The sequence below is a fragment of the Hemitrygon akajei genome, chromosome 12 (assembly GCF_048418815.1).
Source record: "Hemitrygon akajei chromosome 12, sHemAka1.3, whole genome shotgun sequence".
NCBI lineage: Eukaryota > Metazoa > Chordata > Chondrichthyes > Myliobatiformes > Dasyatidae > Hemitrygon > Hemitrygon akajei.
This window is the reverse complement of record NC_133135.1, coordinates 27,513,448-27,539,054: the sequence shown is the minus strand read 5'-3', so window position 1 is coordinate 27,539,054 and position 25,607 is coordinate 27,513,448. Positions and strand designations below refer to the sequence as shown.

General features: G+C 40.8%; 1 protein-coding gene across 1 annotated transcript in view; it reads left to right on the top strand.

Annotated features, from left to right (window-relative positions):
• The window catches only part of LOC140736825 (AP-1 complex subunit mu-1-like), a 41,957-nt gene extending 18,438 nt beyond the window's left edge, over window positions 1-23,519 (top strand). Inside the window, exons 6-13 of the mRNA XM_073062770.1 lie at window positions 2,676-2,823; window positions 4,753-4,879; window positions 6,449-6,591; window positions 12,471-12,542; window positions 17,404-17,562; window positions 20,690-20,815; window positions 21,884-21,959; window positions 22,719-23,519. Of these exons, the coding sequence (XP_072918871.1) occupies window positions 2,676-2,823; window positions 4,753-4,879; window positions 6,449-6,591; window positions 12,471-12,542; window positions 17,404-17,562; window positions 20,690-20,815; window positions 21,884-21,959; window positions 22,719-22,744 (877 nt within the window). The 3' untranslated portion in view covers window positions 22,745-23,519. The remainder of the gene's footprint in view (window positions 1-2,675; window positions 2,824-4,752; window positions 4,880-6,448; window positions 6,592-12,470; window positions 12,543-17,403; window positions 17,563-20,689; window positions 20,816-21,883; window positions 21,960-22,718) is intronic.
• Window positions 23,520-25,607: the final 2,088 nt, after the last annotated feature.

The window sequence follows — 25,607 nt, the reverse complement described above, 5'->3', positions numbered from 1 at the left end:
TAAAACGATGCCCCTCTATTATGAGGCTGTGTTCTCTGGCCTTAGACACTCCCACCATAGGAAACATCCTCTCTACATCCACTCTATTTGACTGTCACTACTTGATAGGTTTCAATTAGGTCACCCCTCATTCTTCTAAATTCCAGTGAATAAAGGCCCAGAGCCTTCAAATGCTCTTCACAGACTAGGGGACTACAACTATTCACAATACTCCATATGGTCTGCCTTATAAAGCATCAGCATAACATCTTGCTCTTAAATTCTAGTCCTCTTGAAATGAATACTAATCTTGCATTTACCTTCCTTACCACTGACTCAACCTGCAAGTTAACATAGAACATAGCACTGGCCACAATGTTGAGCCGACCTCTTAGCAATCAATCTTGCTCCATAAACTGCAGTTACGCTCAGCCACTTCTCACTGAATCCTGGTTGCCCACATTTATATTCACTCCTCAAATAAATGCTGCCCAGAGATAATGATGAATTAGCTCTCTGCCTGAACAGAATTCCTGGAAATTCAAACGGCCGTTGCCGTGATTAATAGACTGTTATTTACCTATGTATTCATGCAGCAGAGTACGATGGAAATAATAGTGTTACTCACTTGAGAATGCCTGATTCAGTGTCAGAGCTTAAAATGTAAAAAGATACACATAGAACCCCATTAATAAAAGACACAAGTATTTTCTCTTATTTAAATCCATACACAAACAAATATGCATTTTCTGCAATTCTAACCCAACCAAGATCATATGTTATAATGATGTTAAATGGAGACATGACCCAAGTAATATATTCGTGGAGTTTTGTTTGGGATGTTGCCACTTGATTTCTTTCTCTAAGTATTGTTTAGTTTGAAACCAAAACTTGTGGCATAAATCAAAATTGGTTTAGATAAGTTTGGGCTGGGGGAGGAGAGGGAGTGTGGTATCTGTGTGTGAGGGGTGAGTTTAAATGGTGTTATTTTGAATCCAGTAAGAGCTATACAAGTCCAACATAAATTTGCTTAAGAATGAATTTTTATGTCTAAATGCAAGAAATCAGAAATAAAACCCTAATGCTGAAAATGTTGAACATACCAGTGAGTGTTTAGTTAGAGGATCATTAATTAGAACCAATAACGTCTGATTCATTTCTGACATTTTTCAACGCTTTGGACATTGATGTGAGAGTTCTGAAGTTATTAAAAAGAATACGTAAACCCACTATGATTTTATAAAGCAGTACAGTAACCGAAAGAACTCGATTCATCTTAAGGCAGCTGTGTATTCCCAGTGAAAGACCATCCCTACAGAGACACAATATGATTTTTCTTTTAGCTAAGGCAGATCTTTGCTGCAAGGGATGAACTAAAGTGATTCCAACAATAATCTTGCTCAGACATGATGTGTCAGGAGTAGCTAGGTTACAGTGTGTGTAAAAGAATGGATTGAAATAGTAGTGGATGAGTAGATTTGTTGTATCACAAAAGAGCGGATGGGAAAATTCAGTCATCTGAAGTTTTTGCCTCAGATGCTTTTGTTGGGAAATCAGAAAAACTTCCACACACGTTGGACTAATGTGGCATGTCTGATATTCTTTAATACAATGACGTAATATAGCCACTGGAAGATGTAACCCAGGTAGTTAATATATTCTAAATAAATGGCAGATTACTAACATGGAAGCAATATACCACACAGATTGAAAGCTTGAAATAAAAAAGAATACTAGAAATACTCAACACCAGAGTAACGTACACGAAGTGCTGAAGTGCCTGAGGAACATAGCAGGTCAGGCAGCATCTGTGGAGAGGAAAAGTTCCGATGTTTTGGACCAAGACTCTTCTTTCTAATACTCAACACCAGTCTGTAGAGAAAGAAGGAAAGTTAAAATTTCATTTACACAAGAGATTCTGCAGATGCTGGAAATTCAGAGTAACACACAGAATGCTGGCATCATCTAAGGAGGGAAATAAGTAGTCGATATTTCGGGCCAAGAGCCTTCATCATGACTGAAAAGGAAAAGGAAAGATGCCAGAACAAGAAGGAGGGGGAGGGGACAGAGTGCAAGATGGCAATAGGTGAAATTAGGTAAGGGGGAGATGGTTGGGTGGGGAAGTGGGGACAAAGTGAGAACGTGGGAAGTGATGGGTGAAAGAGGTATAGGTCTGAAGAAGAAGCAATCTAACAGGAGAGGACAGTGGACTGTGGGAGAAATGGGGAGGAGGAGGGGCACCAGAGGGAGGATTGACAGGTGAGGAGAGGAGAAGAGGTAAGACAGGAGTCAGAATAGGGAATGGAAAAAGAGGAGGAGGACTGTGGAGAAATTAGTGAAAGTTAAAGTTTAATGAAAGGTCTTGGCCTGAAATGCTGACTGCTTATTCCCCTCCAAAGATGTTGCCTGACCTGCTGAGTTCCTCCAGAATGTTGTGCATGTTACCTAAAATTTAATTTATTCTATGACTAGCTATACTTTAGTTATTTTTGTTTGTAGGTACTGGACTAGTATTATATTAACACTAACACTACACTACTTAACCCATGTGACAGCATGCCCAGTATGTTATATGTTTAGGTGTGTTTCTGTGTTACTGGAACATAAAGTCAGTTCCTGTAACAAGGTGTATCTTAATCCTATTTGGAGTGAATTCCATTGCTTATTTAATGTCTATTGTTACCCTTAATTTTCAGGTACATCATTCAACAGGGACACAAGTTGGAAATTGGAGCACCACGTCCCCCTGCTACCCTAACAAACGCAGTGTCCTGGAGATCGGATGGTATTAAATACAGAAAGAATGAAGTGTTCATTGATCTGATTGAATCTGTCAACTTACTGGTGAGCAGTAGTTTCTGCAGCAGTGGGATCTCATCAAACCACTGCAAATCTCTACATAGCTCTCTTATAGGGAGAGAGGAATTTGCATTAAAACACCTTGACGTGAATCTTGAAGTGTACTGCCCTCCTTTGGTGAGAGTTACCATTTATCTGAGATTGTGATGTCCATTTCATTTTAGTAATTAGAAGATGTTAACCCTGTAGGAGTTAATTTCTTGTTAATTCTTGTAAGTAGACCCATCGTCAGTGCATGTGTTAATGACTGAGAAGTTGTATACTATGTACATGCATAAATACATTCTAAAAATTGAAGTGCTAAAGAATTAGCCCCTTCAGCCAACACAATTAACAAACAGGTGGAAACCGAAAAAAAAATCATTGAGGCGTTATAAGTACATTTTCGGGTTCAGTGACATTGGTCATGCATATAAAGACCATTGTATGAATGGCCTTCAGTCTGTGTCAGTGTATAATACTGATGCAGACAAAAGATCATTCATACCATTGTGCCCATGCCAGTTCTTTGGTAGAACTGTCTTTAATTTCACTTCCCAAATTGAATCCACATAGCCTGTATTTTTTTATCCAATCATGTTGGAAAATTTGCCATTGTATCTACGTACTTCCATTGCACTTTCAGTAATCTATTCCAGCATTCAATTACTCATAAATGCACAAATAAAATGCTACTGCTATTAAGAGTTTCCCCTCACTTAGTGTATCAAAATTTTTTCTTGTGAGTCAGTGCAAGCCAACTACTGTCAGAGTTGACTCGTGTTCAATAGCATAACCCAGCATTGTGGCTTTGTGATTTAGAGCAAGTACTTTTACTTTTCACTCATGTGCTGAGTAAGGCAGAAAAATGTAGGTAGTCAGTGTGTTTGGCAAACATAAGCAGAGCACATGCAAATCAGCACATAGTGGTCAATGCAAAGCCTTGGGAAGGTTGCTGGAGGGGGACTCCGTTCAGTTTTGGCATTCATTTCATGAGAAGTGTATGAAATAATAGGAAGGGTGCAGAAGAGGTTCACAAGGATCGAGGGAGAGCAGAAATGAGCAGTAATCTTCTTACAGTCTGGCAGAACTGGAAGAGTTATTTAAGTATGTATATATAGGTGTATGTGTGTGATTTTAGAACATAGAACATTACAGCACGTTTCAAGCTCTTTAGCACAAAACGCTGTGCCAACCTTTTAACCTGCTCCAACATCTAACCCTTCTCTCCTACAAAGCCCTCCATTTTTCTATCATCTATGTGTCTAAGAGTTTAATAAATGTCCCAAATATATCTGCTTCTGCCATCACCTCCAGAGTGTTCTATGTACCACCAAGGCATTCTACTTACCACTACTCTCTGTATATGAACTTTTCTCTGACTTCCCCTGAACTTTACTTCAATCACTTTAAATTTATGCAATCTTATAATCGGCATTTCCACCTTGGGGGAAGGACTCCGGATATCCACTTGATCGATACCTCCTATACATCTCCATCAAGTAATCTCTCATCATACTTCACTCTAAAGAGAAAAGCCCTCTCAGTCAGCCTATCCACATAAGGCAGGCTCTCCAATCCAGGTAGCATCCTAGCAAATCTCCTCTGTGCCATCTCTAAAGCTTTCACATTCATCCTATAATGATGGGGGCCAGGTTATGTGTATAATCTTGAGTATAAATTTGTGCATTTGTGTGTATGTCCATGTGTTTTTATACTGTAAGGATATGTGTCATTGAATACGTGAGTGTGTGTGAGAGAGAGAGAGTGTGTGTGCATATGTTAAGATGTGTATAACCCTGTGGGCATGGTTTGCAGTGTGTCCTATTGTACATATAAACACACACATATGTATGTGTATGTGAATTGCCACAGAATGCTGTTGATTTTCTGTGCGCTAGGTGTTGCCTGCTTCATTGTATCCTGTTTCTCCAGGTGAGTGCAAATGGCAATGTCCTGAAAAGTGAGATTGTTGGAAATGTAAAACTGAAGGTTATACTCTCAGGAATGCCAGAACTCCGGCTTGGACTCAATGATAAGGTCCTGTTCGAGATCTCTGGAAGTAAGTAGAAATGGGCATACTGACAAATGAAATAAGAGCAGGACTAGGTCACATGCTCAGCAAGTATCTAACTACACCTGTTTAAAAAAAATATTAAAAAAGGCACTGCTTCCATTGTCCTTTCAAGAAGAGTTCCAAAGACCCATGAACATCTGCGAGAATGAATTTTGGCTCACTTCTGTCCTTAGTGTACATCCACTTATTTCTGAAAAATGATGCTTAGTTCTTGAATCTCCAAAGTAGGAAACATGATCTCAAGAATCACCCTGCAAAAGGTTTCTTGTATGTTTCAGTTGTCTGCTCACTCTTAAACACACCCCCATTCTAGGTATTAATCTAGAAACCTCTGAGCTTAAATAAGACATCAGAACTGTACACACTGCTTCAGATACGGTCTCAACAATCCCTTTTATATCTGAAATAGAGCCTCCCTATTTTTCACTTGGTTCCTTTGGTAATAAATAATAACATTCTCTTCGCTTTCCTAATTGCTCACTGTATCATCTTGCCTTGAATGAATCATGCATCCAGATGGCTCAGTGTTGCTCCATCATTTAGATAAGATGCTTCTTCTGCCAAAATTAACAAGTTCATGTTTTCAAAAAAAATTGCATTCCATTTATGAGAACTTTGTCTCAAAGTCCTTCCACAGAATGACACACATTCCAACCTCAACGGTCTAAGAAAACCTGCACAAGGAAATACATTCTAAGAGCAAAAGAAAAAGTCTAGATGCTAGAAATAGAAATAAAAGCAGAAAACTGTGGAAACAATCCACTAGGGAGGATTTCTAACTTTTTGCCAGGTCTGATGAAATACCATGAATTTGAAGTATCAGCTCTGTTCCTTTGTTTCTGTCTCTGTGGAAACTGCCTCACCTGCTGAGTATTTAATTAAGTTCATCACTGATGTCGGGTAAAAGCTTAGATGTGTAAACATGAACAGCAACGGGAAGTCTGATTCAGAATTAATGCAGTTTTACTTGGAAATAATGTAAACATAATGTACTTCTGATGAGGTGATCATAGAATGGAAATGACAATGCAATTTTGAAGCATTCATAGGAATATGACTTTTTAAAACCTCTCTCTGAACTAAGAGCAGCAAATGTTAAGTCTAAGACTGAGATTGGTTTTTGACTTGAAATGAAACCAATGGTCATGGAGCAAACAGGAAGCAAAATAGAGTTAAGAGCGAATCAGATTGTCCATGATCTTATTGAGTTAGAGAGCAGGCTCTGGATCATAATGGTGTATCCCTGCTCTTTGATATGTTTTTCCATTGGAAAGTTTGCTGGCCTATTACTGAAATACTATGAGTCAGGCAGAGCTAACAATACAACTCAGCACTGAAAGGAGATTAAAGACCACACATGTTCTAGGAAAAAAATAATTGCAGCTTGTAGGCTCCCAGACACTGACCTTGTGTGGTAACATCCTCATTTTCAATGACTGGGACCTTGTCAACCCTTTAGAAAATGTCACTCCTGAATCACCTCATTTCGCAAAGGCTTTTTTTGCTCAGCTTCTTCTCTAACTGTCGGCACATTTTATTTTTTGTTTATGTTAGGGGACAAGTCTAAATCTGTGGAACTGGAGGATGTAAAGTTTCATCAGTGTGTGCGTCTATCCCGCTTTGAAAATGATCGAACTATATCCTTCATCCCTCCAGATGGAGAATTTGAACTCATGTCCTACCGGTTATATACACAGGTACGTAACAGAGTAGCTGTACAGTAAATGTACACTCAGGTATTAGTATATTGGCAAATGTTACACTAGTCATCAAGTACACTGTACTAAGTCATTGATTCTCTGCACTGAACAAGAAAACGTGCTTAATATCAAGTATTCATAAGGCAAAGGCCCTTTGCCGAACTGTGTATTATTTCCATACCTCTTAGCAGGAATAGAAGCTGATGATGAAATTCACCATTTCTTCCAAACCAACATTGTTACTTTTGACCATCTGAGAGAAAAAATTGTTAGAATGATCAAGGCAGTAGGAAAGCTGCAACCATCATCAAAGATCCCCACCACCCGGGTCATGTTCTCTTCTCACTGCTGCCGTCAGCTAGAAGTTACACAAACCTCAGGACTCGCACTACCAGGTTCAGGAGCAGTTACTACCCCTCAACCATCAGGCTCTTGAACAAAAGGCCTGCTCAATGATCCCACTTTAAGGACTCTTTATCTTGTTATCTCATGTTCTCGCTATTTATTACTATTTATTTACATCTGCATTTGCACAGTTTGTTGACTTCTGCACGTTACTTGATTTTTATTGTATCTTGTTATAGTTACTTTTCTATAGATTTGCTGAGTATGCCCACAGGAAAAAGAATATCAGGGTTGTATGTGGTGACATATATGTACCTCAATAATAAAATTTACTTTGAACTTCTCTGAGGCATTAACGGGAATCATAGCTTAATATGGCATGAAAGTAGGCCATTTGGCCCAACTTATGCATGCTGACCATAGGGCCCACAAAACAAGGCCTATTTGAGGTTTTAAGAGTTTTAAGTTCGTCAAAACATCGAAACATGCAGTGAAATGCGTAGTTTTGTGTCAAATCAACTCAGAGAGGATTGTGCTGGGTAGTCTGCAGATATTGTCCCGCCACCGGCACCAACATAGTATGCCCACAAACAAGAGAAAATCTACAGATGCTGGAAATCCAAGTAACAAACAGAATATGCTGGAGGAACTCAGCAGGCCAGGCAGCATCTATGGAAAAGGGTACAGTCAATATTTCAGGCCAAGACTCATCCTGCTGAAAGATGTATGCCCACAACTCACAAAGTCTAACCGTGCATCTTTGGAATGTGGAAGGAAACCAAAGTACCCGGAGGAGACCCACTTGACCACAGGGAGAACGTGCAAACTCCTTAAAGACAACAGCAGGAATTGAACCCTGATCAGTGATCACTGGACCTGTAAAGCCACCGTGCTACCTCTAATTGCCTGCATTTGCCTGCATGCATCTAAACCTCTCTTGTCCATGTCTTATCAAAATGTCTTTTGAAAGCCGTTACTGTATCTGCTTCAGTCACTTCCCTTGGCAGCTTGCTTCACATAAGCACCACCCTTTGCATGAAGATGTTGCTCCTTTTAAATCTTTCACCTCTCACCTTAAACATATGCCCTCTGGTTTTATGTTCCCCTTCCCTGAAAAAAGATCACGTGCATTCACCGTATCTACGCCCCTAGTGATTTTATGTGTCACTATATCTCTCAGTCTCCAAGAAATAACATCCTAGTTGCCCAATGTCACCCGATAACTCGGGATCTCAGGTCTTGTCAGCATCCTCATAAATCTTCACTGCACTCTCTGCATTTTAACGATCTTTCCTATAAGAGGGCAGCACAAGCTGCGTACAATCCTCCAAGTGTGATCTCACCATCATCTTGTAAAATAGTGATATAACAGCCAACCCTGTACCCAGTGTTTTGACTGGCAAAGAGCAATGCAACAAATGCCTTCTTCACTGTGTCTTACCTTCAACAATCATCTCGGGCATGGCAAGTTCCCTCAATGCCAGTGACCCGTGCCTGCCCAACATCCCCAACTTCAAGCCTCTAATGTGTGGGCCACATTATCTGTGTGCTAGACATCAGACTCAGAAAAAAGAAATTACGTTACTGAGTTCCTTCAAGGTACAAGATTTCTAGTATGGCACTTTGGCACAAGATTTCTAGTATGGCACTTCAAGGATATTCCTGAAGGCTTTTTGAAAATCTCTAACTTGTATGAATCCCTGGACCATGACTGGATAAAACAGAAAAAGAGCATCTGAGATCACACCAAGAATCCATTTAAAGTTTGTTCCACTATATCATGTAAAGTAGTTCAGTCTAGTTTTTTGTACTGTGTCATGTAACACCATGGTCCTGAAAAACATTGTCTCATTTTTACTATGCACTGTACCAGCAGTTATGGTCGAAGTGACAATAAAAGTGACTTGACTTGAAGTTCAGCATTCAAATTTATTATCAACTTTTTTGTGGACATCCATAGTAAATACAAAGAAATACCACAGATCAAATGCACAAAATAAGACTGACATCCCCAAACCAATGTGCAAATGACAAGAAACAGTGCAACATCGAAAAGAAAAGTAAAGCAAATAAAGTGATCATAATAAATAAATAATCAATAAATATCAAGAGCATGAGATGAAGAATCCCTGAAAATGAATCCATAGATTATGAGAACAAATTTAGTGTTGGGGTGAGTGACGTTGAGTGAGGTTATCCCCTCTGGTCAAGAGCTTGATGGCTGAGGGGTAATAACTGTTCCTGAACCTAGTGGCGTACTTCTTGAGACTCCAGTACCTCCTTCCTGATTGCAGCGGCAAGAGGAGAGCACGGCCTGGATGGATGGTGGGGATCCTCGATGATGGATGCTGCTTTCCTGCAACACCACTCCTTGTAGGTGTGCCCAATGGTGGGGAGGGCTTTACCTGTGGACTGGGCTGTATCCACTATTTCTTGTAGGCTTTTTCCATTCAAGGGCATTGGTTTTCCCATACCCTATAACAATGCCAGAATGAACACAGAACCCTTCCCAGTTAAGCATCTTTTGCCCAGTTTGGTAAGGTTATGGGAAGCAATCATCCTTAAGGTCAGTGGATGGTGAAGGAGAGAGAGGGAGTTAAAAGAAATTGATGTATTCATAAGTACCATTCAGGTTCATTGTATGTTCAGAATTAGTACCACAAATGTATACCATGTATTGCATCCATAGGTATTCTCTAACTTCCCACAAGGTTTTGCTCTATTATATGTCCTCTCTTTGGGTTTTATGTTGGCTCTTGTTAGCCAAAGCTGATACGACTGTGGCTAACAAGAGCATTCAAAGCCAACATCAAAGCTAAAGCGAGGGTATATTATAGAGCAAAAATTTGTGGGAAGTTAGAGGACTGGGATCAGAAGGCAACAAAAAAAGTCATTAAAAAGGTAAAGATGGAATATGAAAGTAAGCTAGCCAATAATATTTAAGAGGGTATCAGAAGTTTCTTCAGATACATAAAGTGTAAAAGAGAGGTGAGAGTGGATATCAGACTGCTGGAAAGTGATGCTGAAGGGGTAGTAATGGGGGACAACGAAACGGTAAACAAACTGAATAAGTATTTTGCATCACTCTTCATGGTGGAAGTTCCAGGTGTCAGGGGTCATGAAGTGCATGAAGTTATCATAACTACAGATAACTGAAACTGGGAAACTGAAAGGCCTGAAGGTAGATAAGTCACCTGCATCAGATGGTGTATACCCCAGGTTCTGAAATATGTGGCTGAAAAGATAGTGGAGGCATTAGTAATGATCTTTCAAGAATCACTAGATTCTGGAATGGTTCCAAAAGACTGGAAAATTACAAATGTCACTCCACTCTTCAAGAAGGAAGAGAGGCAGAAGAAAGGAAACTATAGGCCAGTTATTCTAACCTCAGTGGTCAGGAAGATGTTGGAGTCAATTATTGAGGATGAGGCCTCAGGATGCTTGGAGGCACATGATAAAATAGGCTAATAGGCCATTTTCCTCTAGGGAAAATCTTGCCTGACAAATCTGTTGGAAATCTTTGGAGGAGTAACAAGCAAGATAGACAAAAGAGAATTGGTTGATGTTATGTACTTGGATCTTCAGAAGGCCTTTGACAAGGTGCCACACGTGAGACTGCTTAACAAGCTACCTCAGAATTAACAGTCAGATTCATTACCTGGTCTTATGATATCACAGGAAAGATTCTAGCATGGATAAAGCAGTGGCTGATTGGCAGGAGGCAAAGTGTGGGAATAAAGGGAGCCTTTTCTGGCTGGCTGCCAGTGACTAGTAGTGTTCCACAGGGGTTTGTGTTGGGACTGATTCTTTTTCCATTATACATCAATGATTTGGCTGATGGAGTTGATGAATTTCTTGCAAAGCTTGCATATGATATGAAGATAAGTGGAAGGGCGGGTAGTTTTGAGAAAGTAGAGAAGGATTTAGACAGATTAGGAGAATGGACAAAGAAATGGCAGATGGAATACAGTGTCAGAAAGTGTATGGTCATGCACTTTGGTAGAAGAAATGAAAGGGTTGACTATTTTCTAACTGGAGAGAAAATACGAAAAGCTGAGGTGAAAAGGTACTTTGGGGTCCTTGTGGAGGGTTCCCTGAAGGTTAATTTGCAGGTTGAGTCTGTGGTGAGGAAGGCAATTGCAATGTTAGCATTCATTTCAAGAGGAGTAGAATATAAAAGCAAGGATGCAATGTTGAGGTGTTATAATGCATTGTAGAGGCCTCAGTTGGAGTATTGTGAGCTGTTTTGGGCCCTTTATTGGACTGGATGTGCTGAAACTGGAGAGGGTTTAAAGGTTTACAAAAATGATTCTAGGATTGAATGGCTTGTCATATGAAGAATGTTTGATGGCCTTGGGCCTGTATTTGCAGGAATTCAGAAGAAGAGTGACCTCATTGAAACCTATCAAATGGTGAAAGGCCTTGATAGAGTGGTTGTGGAGAGGATGCTTTCTATGGTGGGAGAGTCTAATACTAGAGGGCACAGCCTCAGAATAGAGGGGAGTCCTTTTAGAACGGCGATGAGGAGGAATTTCTTTAGACAGTGAGTGATGAATCTGTGGAATTCTTTGCCACAGGCAGCTTTGGAGGCCAAGGCTTGATGTATATTTAAGGCAGAGGTTGATAGATTCTTGACTGGCTTGAATGGATACGGGGAGAAGGCAAGAGATTGGGGCTGAGAGGAAGATTGGATCAGCCATGATGGAATGGTGGAGCAGACTCCCTGGACCAAATGGCCTAATTCTGTTCATAATAATGGTCTTATGGTCTTGCAGTATTACTCATAATTGTGTCCTCAGGTACATGATGTGCTTCCCTGTACCACCCATTAATAGAAAACTGGTTACAGGATGCACATGTGTATCTGTTCCAGGAAAACAATTTAATTAATATGGGTAAAGGGCACATTTTGGGTGTGGCTTCTATGAAAAATTCAGCTTGATTTGGCAATGTAAAACTAAGCTTGATGTAAAAGCTTTTTTTTTTGCATAATATCAATGCAATGGGGAAGTTATTTATTTATTGAGATACAGTGTGGAATAGGCCCTTTGGGCAATTCCCGGACTGAACCCTTGCCTAATCACAGGACAATTTACAATGACCAATATCAGCCGGTACATCTTTGGACTGTGGGAGGAAACCTGAGCACCTGGAGGAAACTCACACCGTCACAGGGAGAGTGTACAAATGTGCATTTTTATTTACACTAGTTATATGTTCTTCTCTCATTACTTGCTGAAGAATGCATATTTTACCTGTACATTTTGTTACGTCATGTTTGACAGTGAGCAAAGAATTTTGTCAGAAGCACTGTTAGTAAGATAATTCATACAGATATCTATGGTGTGCTTTGGAGGTAGTGCTGGCTAACTATTGAGATATCTGCACTTACAGATTGGAAACATAATCCCATGTATGCACAAGTGGTTTTGTTTGAAACGTGTATAACTTGAAGACTATCAGTGAATGTTAGTTACTATTATTAAAAAAAATCACATGTACACAGTTGGTCACAATAATTTGTTTTGCAGGTAAAGCCCTTGATTTGGATTGAGTCAGCAATTGAGAAATATTCACATAGCAGGGTGGAGATTATGATAAAGGTAAGAATGGAAGTAAAACCCTGTTATGGAGGTTTAGTACATTTCCTCAAGGATTCTGGCTCCTAGTGTTTGTTCTGAAGCTCACAGTTACATTGTCTAGTGAAGGTGTGGGTCCATAAATCTTGTATAGAACACAAGGCTCCACTCCTACCACTTATCTTCTCCTCACCTGCCCATTACCTCCCTCTGAGGCCCCTCACCCTTCCCTTTCTCCCATGGTCCACTCTCCTCTCCTATCAGATTCCTTTTTCTTCAGCCCTTTACCACTTCCCATCTTCTCACTTTGTTCCTCTCCACAATCCACCCACCGTCCCCCCTCACCTGGTTTCACCTATCACTTGCCTGTTTGTACTACTTCCCACCCATACCCCACCCCACCACCTTCATATTCCAGTTTCTTTCCCCTTCCTTTCCAGTCCCGATGAAGGGTCTTGGCCTGAAACGCCAACTGTTTATTCCTCTCCATAGATGCTACCTGACTTGCTGAGCTCCTGCAGCATTTTGTGTGTGTCTCTATTCCCAATTTTTACCCCTTCCACTTCTCCATTCCACTCCTGGGCTCCAGTCCGTTGATCGTTGATCTAACTGGCCAAGCTCATCTGGTGGCTGTACAGTTCCCAGCTAAAACAGCCCAGCATGATTTAAGAGCACAAGATGGACCAGGAAGTTATCCTTCCCCTCAAGCCTCCTCTGCCATTCAGTTACGTCCCAATCACTTTCCTTACAGATATATCAGTTCATAAGATGCTGACTTAGTGAGCTTAGTGCTCCAGCCCACCCCAAACCCACTATTTATTCTGACAAATAGCACTGATCATGGAGTCCAATCCTAATCATTCCCTGTATGCAACCACAAGGGGGGAGAAGATGAAACATGAAGATAAGCTATCAAATATTAAAAATGATACCAAAAGTTTTTCTCAGATAAATAAAGAGTAAATGAGAGGCAAGAGTAGCGATTGGACTGCTGGAAAATGACACCAAACAAGGAAATGGTGGGTCAACTGAGTAAGTATTTTGCATCAGTCTTCATTGTGGAAGACACTAGTAGTATGCTGGAAGTTCAAGGGGCAGAAATGAATGCAGTTGCTATTACTAGGGAGGTGGTACTTGAGAAACTGAGAAGTCTAAAGGTAAATAAGTCACTTGGACCTGATGGACTATGCTCCAGTGTTCTAAACGAGGTAGCTGAAGACATTGCGTAGGCAGTAGTAATGAACTTTCAATAATCAATAGATTCTAGCTTGTTTCCTGAGGACTGGAAAATTGCAAATGTTCACTCGTCAAGAAGGGAGGGAGGCAGAGGAGAGGAAATTATAGGCCACTTAGCCTGACCTCAGTGGTTGGGAAGATGTTGGAGTCGATTAGTTTTCGGGGTGCTCTGAGGTGCATAGCAAAATAGGCCCAAGTCAGCATGGTTACCTCAAGGGAAAATCTTGCCTGACAGATCGGTTGGAATTCTTTGAAGAACTAACAAGCAGCATAGACAAAGGAGAATTGGTGGATGTTGTGTACTTGGATTTTCAGAAGGCCTTTGACACGGTGCCGCACATGAGTCTGCTAAACGAGATAAAAGTCCAGGGTATTACAGGAAAGATACTATAATGGATAGAGCATTGGCTGATTGGCAGAAGGCAAAAAGTGGGGATAAGTGATTTTTTTTTTCAGATTGGCTGCCAGTCACTAGTGGTTTTCCACAGGGGTCTGTATTGGAACCAGTACCTTTTATGTTATATGTCAACAATTTGGGCGATGAAATTGATGACTTTGTGGCAGGTAGTGTTGAGGAAGCAGAGAGGTTGCAGAAGGGTTTAGATTGGTAGAATGGGCAAAGAGATGGCAGATGGAACACGGTGTTGGAAGTGTATGGTCATGCACTTTGACAGAAGGAATAAAAGCATGGACTATTTTCTAAGTGGGCAGAAAATTCAAAAGTACAAGGTGGAAAGGGATTTGGTAGTCCTCGTGCAGGATTCCCAGAAGGTTAATTTTTAGGTTGAACAGGTGGTAAGGAAAGCAAATATGATGTTAGCATTTATTTCAAGAGGACTGGAATATAAAAGCAAGGATGTAATGCTGAGTCTTTATAAGACACTGGTGAGGCCTCACTTGGAGTATTGTGAGCAGTTTTGGGCCTCTTATTTAAGAAAAGATGTGCTGATATTGGAGCAGGTGCAGAGGAGATTCACGAGATTGATTCCGGGAATTAAAGGGTTATCATATGAGCAGCAATTGAAGGCTCTGGGCCTGTATTCACTGGAATTTAGAACAATGAAGGGTATCTCAGTGAAACCTATCAAAGATTGAAAGGCTTAAACAGAGTGGATGTGAAGAGGGTGTTTCCTTTGGTGAGGGAGTCTAGGACTAGAGGGCACAGCCTCAAAGTAGAGCGAAATCTATTTAGAACTGAGACGAGGAGGAATTTCTTTTGTCAGAGGGTGATGAATCTTCAGAATTTATTAACACAAGCAGTTGTGGAGGCCAGGTCATTGGGTGCATTTAAGGCAGAGGTTGATAGATTCTTGGTCAGTCAGGGCATGAAGGCTATGGGAGAAAGCAGGAGAATGGGGTTGAGAGAAAAATGGATCAGCCATGATAAAATGATGCAACAGACTTGAGGGACTGAATGGCCTAATTATGCTCCTATGTCTTATGGTCTTGTGGTATGCTTTCATACTATTGTGAAGAACAGTCATACCATAGGGAAATATTTAAAGCATCCCTGCCAAGGAAACCTCAAAGAAAATTGGCTTTAACTATTTCCTGAATGCTAAACAGCAGGATGTGCAAAGGCTTTGCTATAAATAGTCAGTACTGCCGTGTTAAGACAGGGTGTGGAGCCAGAACAAGGAAGGTTGAGTGAAGGGCAAAAAAATAACTGAGTAAGCGATGGAATGTAGCACATCTTAGAGTCAAGGTGTATCTGGCAGCATTCTTGCTGTCACACCACTCTATTTCCAACAATGGTGATCAGGGGAAGAATTAACACACTGTGATAAAATATGCGGAATTTGAAACATATATTTCTTTAGTGGTGACTGTTCACCAAAAGAAAACTTCTGAGCACCCGCTGAGCAAGTTGCCATTTGGGAAAAGCACGGATGCTTGGAATGGAGAGTGTTTACTTATATTCATAGAACATCAGGTTGTTTTGCTTTATAATTTTAATATTGCAAATATTACTGAGACCATTCCATTGAACAGGTATAGCTTTGATCTCCCAAACTGAAAACATCAACTTACAATGCCTGTTCCTGACCTACTATATGGTATATTTAGTATGAATCTTTTAACTTAAATTACTGTTAATTTTGTGTGTGTGTGTGTGCGCGCGTGCGTGCGTGTGTGTGTGTGTGTGTGTGTTGTTACAAGAATTACCCCTTGTAATAATTATCAGTGAGGCACAGAGAATCTGTATTTACTGATAAGTAACTTTAACAGTTTCAACTAAAAAGCACGTGGGTTTGCAAATTATCTACCTGTGTGCACCCTACTAGATATCCCTGACCCTCCAAGAACAGTCAATGATGAGAAAAGGTATTACCCGGGAAAGGACTCTACGCTGGTCAGGCTTCCCTCATGGTCCCGATCTCCTCGTGTCTGTGGGGTCCTCCTTATCCGCGATGGTTGGTCTCTGGTTGCTGGGGATTCATCAGCCCTACGTATTTGGAGCTCCTGAGTCTCATACTGTTCCTCACCATTTGAACTGTTGGATCTCCATCCCATTGGCTCAAGGTCACCTGACCTACCTGGGTCACTTTCTTACTAGTCATTGTACAGGGCTAAAACCAACATTGTTTCATGGTTCTGCCCACCTCAGCCTTGTGTATTTGTGTCGACTCTGACTGATCCAAACCAGTTAAATGAGGCAACCCAACCCAGATCGAGTCTAACGAGATTACTGACTGTTTCATTGACAGGTCTGGTATTTTACATAATCAGTAGCTTCTCCTCTTGTTTCAATGATCTCAGATTTAGGTCAGTACCTGAAGTTTCTTGTGTCCACATTCAGTTGCTCTGATTAGATTGTCCCAGAGTCAAGAATTAGTTCAGAATCCACACCCTTTACATAACAAATAGCTACTTGTTTGAGAATACTCTAAAGGCTGATTTATACTTGTACATATGGGCTACGCCATAGCCCTGATTTTCACTTCTGCGTAGGCTCTGCACCGTAGCGAGCATGTGTTGGTGTGCGCCAAAACGCTAGTTGGCGGTGGGGTTTCTATCCACTGTGTTGAGTTTCTTCCTGAGAGACCTGGATGAGGAAATGCATTTCAAACATTTTTGCATGTCGGCTGGTAGATTTGACGATTTGGTTCATCTATTTCGCATCGGTGTACAGACATGGCAGAGAAAAAGCAACCGGAAATGCGTAGGAGGAAATGCCATGCTACCAAGCGGACCAATCACAGTTATTGTGGTCTGCGGTGCCGCGACGTGTGAGTTACTTTGTTGGGGAGGTGCACGTCACCCTACGGCGTTGGGTACACTGTACCTACAGCGTAGATGTGACGCACAAGTATAAATCAGCCTTTAGGCTTAGTAGGTCATCACCTGAAGTTTCCTGGGTCCACATTCAGTTGCTCTGATTAGATTACCCAAGATCTACAAAATGTGAGGCAACAAAGAGAACTGGTTTGTCTGCTTCCCCTGTCCTTGATTAGACTGTGTCTGTGTCTGTGTCTGTGTCTGTGTGTGTGTGTGTGTGTGTGTGTGAGACAGAGACAGATAGACTCGGGGTTCATTTGCCTGTAAGGATTCTTACTGGAATGTGCTCATGTCACATATCTATTATGTCTTCTTGTTTTCTTGTTACCTTAATTTCATAACTGAAATTGTTGTACTTCCTCAAATTCAGGCAAAAAGTCAATTTAAGCACCGTTCTACTGCAAACAATGTCGAGATATTTGTGCCGGTTCCTAGCGATGCTGACTCACCAAAATTCAAGACTACTACCGGCAATGCAAAATGGCTGCCAGAGAAGAATGTTGTTGTTTGGTCGATCAAGTCTTTCCCTGTGAGTAATATGTGGATGGTTGAAGATAGTGCTGTTGTAGTGGTTCAGCAAACCAGAACGGGTAAGGTGTCTTTATCCTGCCCTCCACTGTTTAAACACTGGGAAAGGTGAAGCTGCTGGAGCCTCTCAAAGGGAACCATTTTAGGAACAGCTTCTTCCCCAGCCACCTCTCCCCCCACATCAGATTTCTGAACGGACAAGAAATCACCCCATGAACACTATCTCACTACTTTTTTTACTCTTTTTGCACTATTATTTAATATACAGTATTCACACCCTCCCCCCCCCCAACTTGGAAATATTCGTGTTTTATTGCTTTACCACATTGAATTACAGTGGATTTAATTTGGCTTTTTTGACACAGATCAACAGAAAAAGACTCTTTCACGGCAAAGTGAAAACAGATTTCTACAAACGAATCTAAATGAATTAAAATAAAACACAAAATAACTGATTGTATAAGTATTCACCCCCTTCAAGTCTCTATTTAGTAGATACACATTTGGCAATTTACAGCCTTGAGTCTGTGTGTATAGGTCTCTACCTGGACACTACAATTTTTCCCCATTCTCCTTTAGAAAACTGCTCAAGCTCTATCAGATTACATGGGGAATGCAAGTGAACAGCCATTTTCAAGTCCAGTCACAAAATCCCAATTGAATTGAGATTTGGACTCTGACTTGGCCACTCCAGGACATTAACTTTATGGTTTTTAAGCCATTCCTGTGTAGCTTTGGCTTTAAGCTTGGGGTCATTGTCTTGCTGGGAAAAAAAAAACATTCCCCCAAGTTGCAGTTTTCTTTCAGACTGCATCAGGTTTTCCTCCAGGATTTCCCTGTATTTTGCTGCATTCATTTTACCCTCTACCTTCACAAGCCTTCCAGGGCCTGCTGCAGTGAAGCAGCCACCACCATGCTTCATGGTAGGGATGGTGTGATTTTGATTATGTACCGTGTTTAGCTTATGCCAAACATAGCCAAGATTTAAAACCATAGAACCATAGAACATTACAGCACTGAAACAGGCCTTTTGGCCCTTGTTGGTTGTGCCAAACTATTTTTTTGCCTAGTCCCACTGACCTGCACTTAGACCATATCCCTCCACACTCGTGTGAGTTTTTTTCAACAGTGGCTTTCTCTTTGCCACTGTCCCATAAAGCTGAGACTGGTGAAGCACCCAGGCAACAGTTGTTGTATGTGCAGTCTCTCCCATCTCAGCCACTGAGGAATGTAACTCCTCCAGAGCTGTCATAGGTCTTTTGGTGGCCTGCCTCATTAGTCCCCTTCTTGCGCAGTCACTCAGTTTTTGAGGATGGCCTGCTCTAGGCAGATTTACAGCTGTGCCATATTCTTTCCGTTCCTTCATGATTCACTTAACTGTACTCCAAGGGATATTCAGTGATTTGGAAATTTTTTCGTACCCATCTCCTGGCTTGTCCTTTTTGATAACCTTTTCACAGAGTTGCTTGAAGTGTTTTTTTTGTCTTCATGGTTTAGTTTTTGCCAGGAGACTGACTAAGCAGCAGCTGGACCTTCCAAATACAGGTGTATTTTTACTACAATCAATTGCAACACCTTGTCTGCACACGTTTTCAAAAACAGATATTCATTTAGCTAATTATGTGACTTCTAAAACCAATTGGCTGCACCAGTGATCATTTGGTGTGTCATATTTAATGGGGGTGAATACTTTTATCAATTATTTTGTGTTTTATACTTGTAATTAATTTAGATGATTTTGTAGAGATCTGTTTTCACTTTGGCACAAGAAAGTGTTTTTCTGTGGATCAGTGTCAAAAAAAGCCAAATTAAATTCACTGTGATTCAATGTTGTAAAATAATAAAACATGAAAACATCCAAGGGGGGGGTGAATACATTTTATAGGCACTATATATATATATATATATATATATATATATATATATATCTAGAATAATTATTGTATTTTATAGTTTTTTGTGTATTTCACTGTATTGCTGCGGCAAAACAACAAATTTCACAACATATGCCAGTGATATTAAAACTGATTCTGATTCTGGGCAGAATCTTAGTTATATCTTAGCCCAAGAAAGAGGCTGAGTTTTATTATTTTGACAGTTTTATTAATTGCATTGATGCATCAGCACAGATTGAGCAACCACAACTCTTAAGAGAAAACATCAATGGCTTCTGCTAAAGTTCCAGCTATAATAAGATAATCACCAGTCGCTTAATGGCCCCTGAAAGACTTGGGAAAAGTAGCAATTATGTATTATAGAGAACCCTCCTTTCTCTCTTCACAGTGGTGCCATATTTTATATCTCCATCTGAAAGGGTAATTTAATTTCTCATCCTAGAACCAGCACCTCCAGCAATTTCAGCAGCATGGTAGCGTAGTGGTTAGGTCAATGATTGAATGTACCGTTGATCTGGGTTCACTTCCCGATGCTGTCTGTAAGGAGTTTATACATTCTCCCTGTGACTGTGTGGGTTTCCTCTGGGTGCTCTGGTTTCCTCCCACAGTCCAAAGACATTCGGTTTGGTAGGCTAATTGGTCAATATAAATTGTCCCATGATTAGGCGGGGGTTAATTTGGGTTTTGCTGGGCAGGTGCACCTTGAAGGACCTAAAGGGCCTATCCTGTGCAAACTCAATAAATATTGTGTTGTAAACTTCAGAAACTCTTGTGTCTCCATTTCAGGAATGCTTTCAAGTTCAAGGGCATTGTCGTTCAACCGTATACAAGTATACCACCAAGTTATACAACACAGTACACATAACTCACACACAACATATAGAGTAATATTACCATAAATAAATCACAAATAGTAAGATATTTCCAAAAGATTGACATTTAACATAAGGTGCATTTATGACGCAAGTTAAAAAGTAAACAGTATATCACTGTACTGGTCAAGACGATCTGTATGGTGATCCTGTAAAAAAATTAGTTAGAATGGCATGGTGGTGGGGGGGGGGGGGGGGGGGGGGGAGTGATACTCACTTGCTTCAGTCTCCTCAATAGGACCAACACTCAAGTGGAATATGTAATTTGTACCAAACTTGCTGGCAGTGCTACATTCTGCTTTTGTAAACACTTGGGCTTATTCCAGCATTTGTAATATTGCCCTTTTTTTTGTCTTTTCAGGGCGGTAAAGAGTACTTGATGCGGGCGCACTTTGGTCTCCCAAGCGTTGAGGGAGAAGAGCAGGAGGGGAAGCCGCCCATCACAATCAAATTTGAAATTCCATATTTTACTGTCTCTGGAATTCAGGTCAGCATTTCAGTTAAGGGAGAAAGCTGGGGTTTCCAATCGTACATTCTTTTTGTTTGTTTCCAGAAACTTATAATTTTGTTCATTTGCATTAAAGTGTAGCACTTGGCTTTGAAGAAGCGCCTATAGACTGCTGACCAATCCTGTCAGATTGTAGCAACCTATTTTAACTCTACTTCCACTTCCCTTTCTGACATGTCTGCCCCTGGCCTTCTCTACTGCCTTGATGAAGCCAATCTCAGGTTGGAGGACCATCACCTCATATTTCTTCTGGGTAGCCTCCAAACTGAAGGCATGAACATTGGTTTCTCGAACTTCTGGTAATTTCTTCCCCCCTCCCTCTTTCTTCCTTTATCTGTTCCCTAATCTGGCTCCCCTCTTGCCTGTTCTCCTCTCCTCACCTGTTCATCTCCTCCCTCTGGTTCTGCTACTCCTCTTTCTTCCATAGTTCAATGTTCTCTCCTATTAGATTTCCTCTTCTTCTACCCTTTACCTCTTCCAAGCATTCCCTCCCATCTTCCTACTTCATTCCCCCCATCACCTGATCTCACATATCACCTGCCACCTTGTACTCCTTCCCTTCCCCCAACTCCTTATATTGGCTTCTGCTCCCTGCTTTTCCAGTCCCGATGGAGGGTCTCAGCCTGAAACATTGAGCGTTCTGTGTGTGTTGCTCAAGATTTCCAGCATCTACAGAATTTCTTACCTAATTTTGCCTATCACCAAAAAAGTTTGACAAAACACCATACAAATTGAAGCAAAAATAGAAATTTTAAATTTTAAATCTAACTGTAGTTGCAATTTCCTGTCATGACTCTCTCTCCCTTCCTCCATCTCTTCTTCTGTCCCTGCTTATTCTCTCACTCTCCTCCTTCACTCTTCCTCCTTCCTCTGTGTCCCTCCTCCCCCCCAAACGTCCTTCCCTCTGTTTTGCTCTCCTCTCTCTCCTCCCCTTTCTTTTCTCTCTCTAGCCCCAGCAAAGAAAAGTTAAAATGACAGTTGTAATATGAGATATCACTGGAAAATGTTTGGGAAAATTTACTATCTGCATTTTTTTTTGCCCACTAGGTCCGCTATTTGAAGATCATTGAGAAGAGCGGTTATCAAGCTCTCCCTTGGGTCCGATACATTACCCAGAGCGGAGGTAAGCAATTTGGTAAAACATGGAAGTCCAAAGGTTGCCTTCTGTACTATGAAATGTTATGATTCTCAGAGTTAATAATTACTATTTATTAGCTCTCAGATTTAGCTCACATCCTTTTTAATGGTTCAATGATAACTCCAGATTATTTTTTGAAAAATCTATCAAATCTATCATCAAATTCCTAAATGCTGAAGAAATGGCACTCCCTGAAACATTTTCTCCAGTCTTGAGTACACAATGATACAATCTTTTTTCAATAGGCATAAGCCATTTGGATAATTTCCAAATTAATAGGAATGGATTATCCTGTGGAAATAATTCTTTGAAATTATCTAATTCCTTTGTGGAAAAAATATAAGAGTCTAGCTTTGTACACATGCATGGTTGTAGTCACCCTAAAAAGCCCAGTGAATATATGAACCTTGCACCATTAATAACCTGGGCTGCTGGTTACTTAGCAACTCTCCAAGTAAGCATAGTGCATTGGATTACAGAGAGATCATATCCACTCTCTCCTGAAGCAAATTCATACTCACATGGTGTAAGAAGAAAAATTAGTTGATGCAAGGGAAGAGTGAATGGTGTAAGTTTTATTAACTGTCCAGTAGGAGATCTGAAAGGTTGTTGTTGATATAAATTTAGGTCAATATACCGATATAGGTATTTGGAAGAGAAATGGTTTAACGGGGAGAGTTTGTGTTAAACCATATACCTGTGACTTATAGTTGCCCTGTTCCTGTGTCTTCTCTTTTGTTCTAGATTATCAATTGCGTACCAACCAATAGGAACACTGTTCTCCGATGGAATTCCCAAGTCCAAAGGACACAATTTAGTAAAGAAGTGGAAAATGGTGGTCCTAAATCCAAGTCCACAAGGCTTCGGGATCACTGTTACATGGCAAAGCGTTGAAAGAGAGCTTGTACCAACCAAATAGGAAAAAGCGGCTGTTACTGACATAGCGTTTCTTTGTAGCATTTGAATGTGTGTTAGGTTACCATTTCATTATTTATCCTTCCTGGTTTTGCTGCTACCTGGATATGGTCAATTGAAGGCTATGTCCTGGCTAATTGCTGTTCTCTGCTGGGATTTCTGTGTTTGTTCAAACATTCTGACATGCTGCAAACATTTTCATCAGGCTGATACAGAGGGGAATCTGCTGGTATTGACATAGAAGGGTCCAGGAGGGAAGTGAATGAGATATGGATGATGTTTCCTTTTACTGAATCACGTCGCATAGTGGTTACTTCCCTGAACCAGGGGTTAGACTATTCTTCAAATCTCACAATGGCAGCTGGGGGAATTTAAGTTAAAGTCATTAAAAGATTCTGGAATTAAAAATAGATCTACAATGATTTAAACAAAGAAGGCATCTGGTTAACTAATATCCTTCAGGGAAGAAAATCTGCCACCCTGGTTCATATGTGACTCCTGATACTATAATATGGTTGACTCTTTAACTGCAGCCTCAATTCAGGGGCAACTAGAGATGGACAATAAATGCTGGCATTACCAGCAACACCTGTAACTGATGAATTAATAAATAAACAGAGATAAGTCTAACCCTTGCTCCTCTTTCCGTCCATTCTCCCAAAGAAAGTCCAAATTACAGGTTTCTCACCCCAGGCTCTTCACATTGGCATTAACACTTTGAATTGTGCACATTGACACCATTACAGTGCGTCTACTTCCCTAAATTTTCTCCACGTCTTCACCTTGACTAATTGTCTGAGGCTAAATAATTGGGACATAGTTACAAATACCAAGTGGAAAAGAAGTTGAAGGCAGTAGAAGGAAAGAGTTTTTCCTCCGCTGCCTGGTGATCTACAACTGTCTGATCTGGTGCTCCTTCATTTGACAAATCATTTACCATTTTAGATCCAGCTAGAAATCATGATGTCCTATATGCCATCTTCCATCAACTTAGCCCTCTTTCAATTACCTATCAAGGTAGTACGGATGTTATTTGTTACTGAGTTTTCCACTTGGAAAAAGTTTGGGAGCCCAATTACCGTACTGTTTACTGTTGGGTTTATGTTGCCCATGCTGACAGAATCTGCAGGATGCCATCCTGCCTGTGGCAGTTTGCAGGAGTAGGTTGATTGTTTGTTTTCCTCGTCAAGGTGAAGAATGTTGGAAGCCAGACATTGAGCTTTCAGAAACCTTAGACTTCAGTGAAACTGTCACAGCTGTCAGTGACAGGTCCATTACCCTGTCCTGTGATGTCACTGTCAGGAAAACCAGGTCAATATGCGGCTTAGTCAGCAGTCCTTCATGGGAGCACCCAGGCCAGTAACTAGAAATAGTCTGCTTGTTATCATTCCCATACCCGAATGTGGAACCAGGATGTGCAGGCTGCCTCTCCCAACCTATGGGAATGATGGGGCTGAAGGCTCCTCTGTCTTATGGTTTAACCCCACATTAAAAATCCAAGTGTTTATCTCTCTGCCCTCCTTCAGTTCTGCACCCTTTTCTTGTTATTCCCAATCACATACCTGGAAGAAAACCTGAAGATAATCGACAAAGCTAAGGATTAATTCTCAGAAGGTGTCTTTTTAGGCCAGCAAGAGCATGATGGGATACATGGTGTCCAGTTGTGTAACAAATGTTAATGTTTTTATTTATTTAGAGAGACGATGCAGGCCAGACCCTTACGGTGCAATGAGCCACACCGCCCAGCAACCCATCAATTTAACACTTGACAATTTACAATGACCAGTTAACCTACTAACCAGTACATGTTTGGACTATTGGAGGAAACCCGGAGGAAGTCCAATAGTCACTGGGGAAGAACTTACAGACCGTGCTGGAATTGTACTGCAAACTCCACAGTGCCCCGAGCTGTAATAGCATAGCACTAACCACTACGCTATCATGGCATCATTTTTCTGCAAGAATAAGGTAGTTCAAATACTTTCAGATTACTTTAGCAACCAGCTGACACAATGATTGTGAGTTCGATGCCTTCTGCATTGTAAACCCCTGAACATATAATTCCATAAAGCATAGTAGCAGAATTAGGCTATTTGGCCCATCGAGTCTGCTCTGCCATTCCAATGGTTGATTATCATTTCTCTAAACCCCATTCTTCTGCCTTCTCTCCATAACTTCTGACTAATCAACAACCTATCAACCTTTGCTTTAAATATACCCAATGATTTGGCCTCCACAGCTCTCTGAGGCAATGCATTCCAACAATTCACCACCCTTTGGCGAAAGAAATTCCTTCTCATCTCTGTTCTATACTTTGGTAAATGGGAGTTATCATTAACTAGGTTTGATGGTTGGAAAATAATCATTGGCGAAGTTCTGGAGCCTGGAGCCTAAAAACAATGGTTGGAGTTTCCACTGTAATAATGCCTGGGTGCTTTGTTACCAAGGATCCTTCTACTCTTTGCAAACAGTGAACTGCATGGGATGTGGTTGACTACATTGCTTCAGTCCTTTAAATAGCATGTTAACCTGATGTTGGCCCTTCCTCCACATTGTCTGACATTGTGTCCAAGCTCCCTGACAGGTATTCCAAAACACTGAACAGCTTTCAATGCAAACCTGCCATCTTTTTATAGCCTGGAGCTTGGGTGAAATCAGCTGTCACTGAGGCAAGGCTGGATATGGCCATACTCTCCTGAATATTAGTAAAATGTTTGA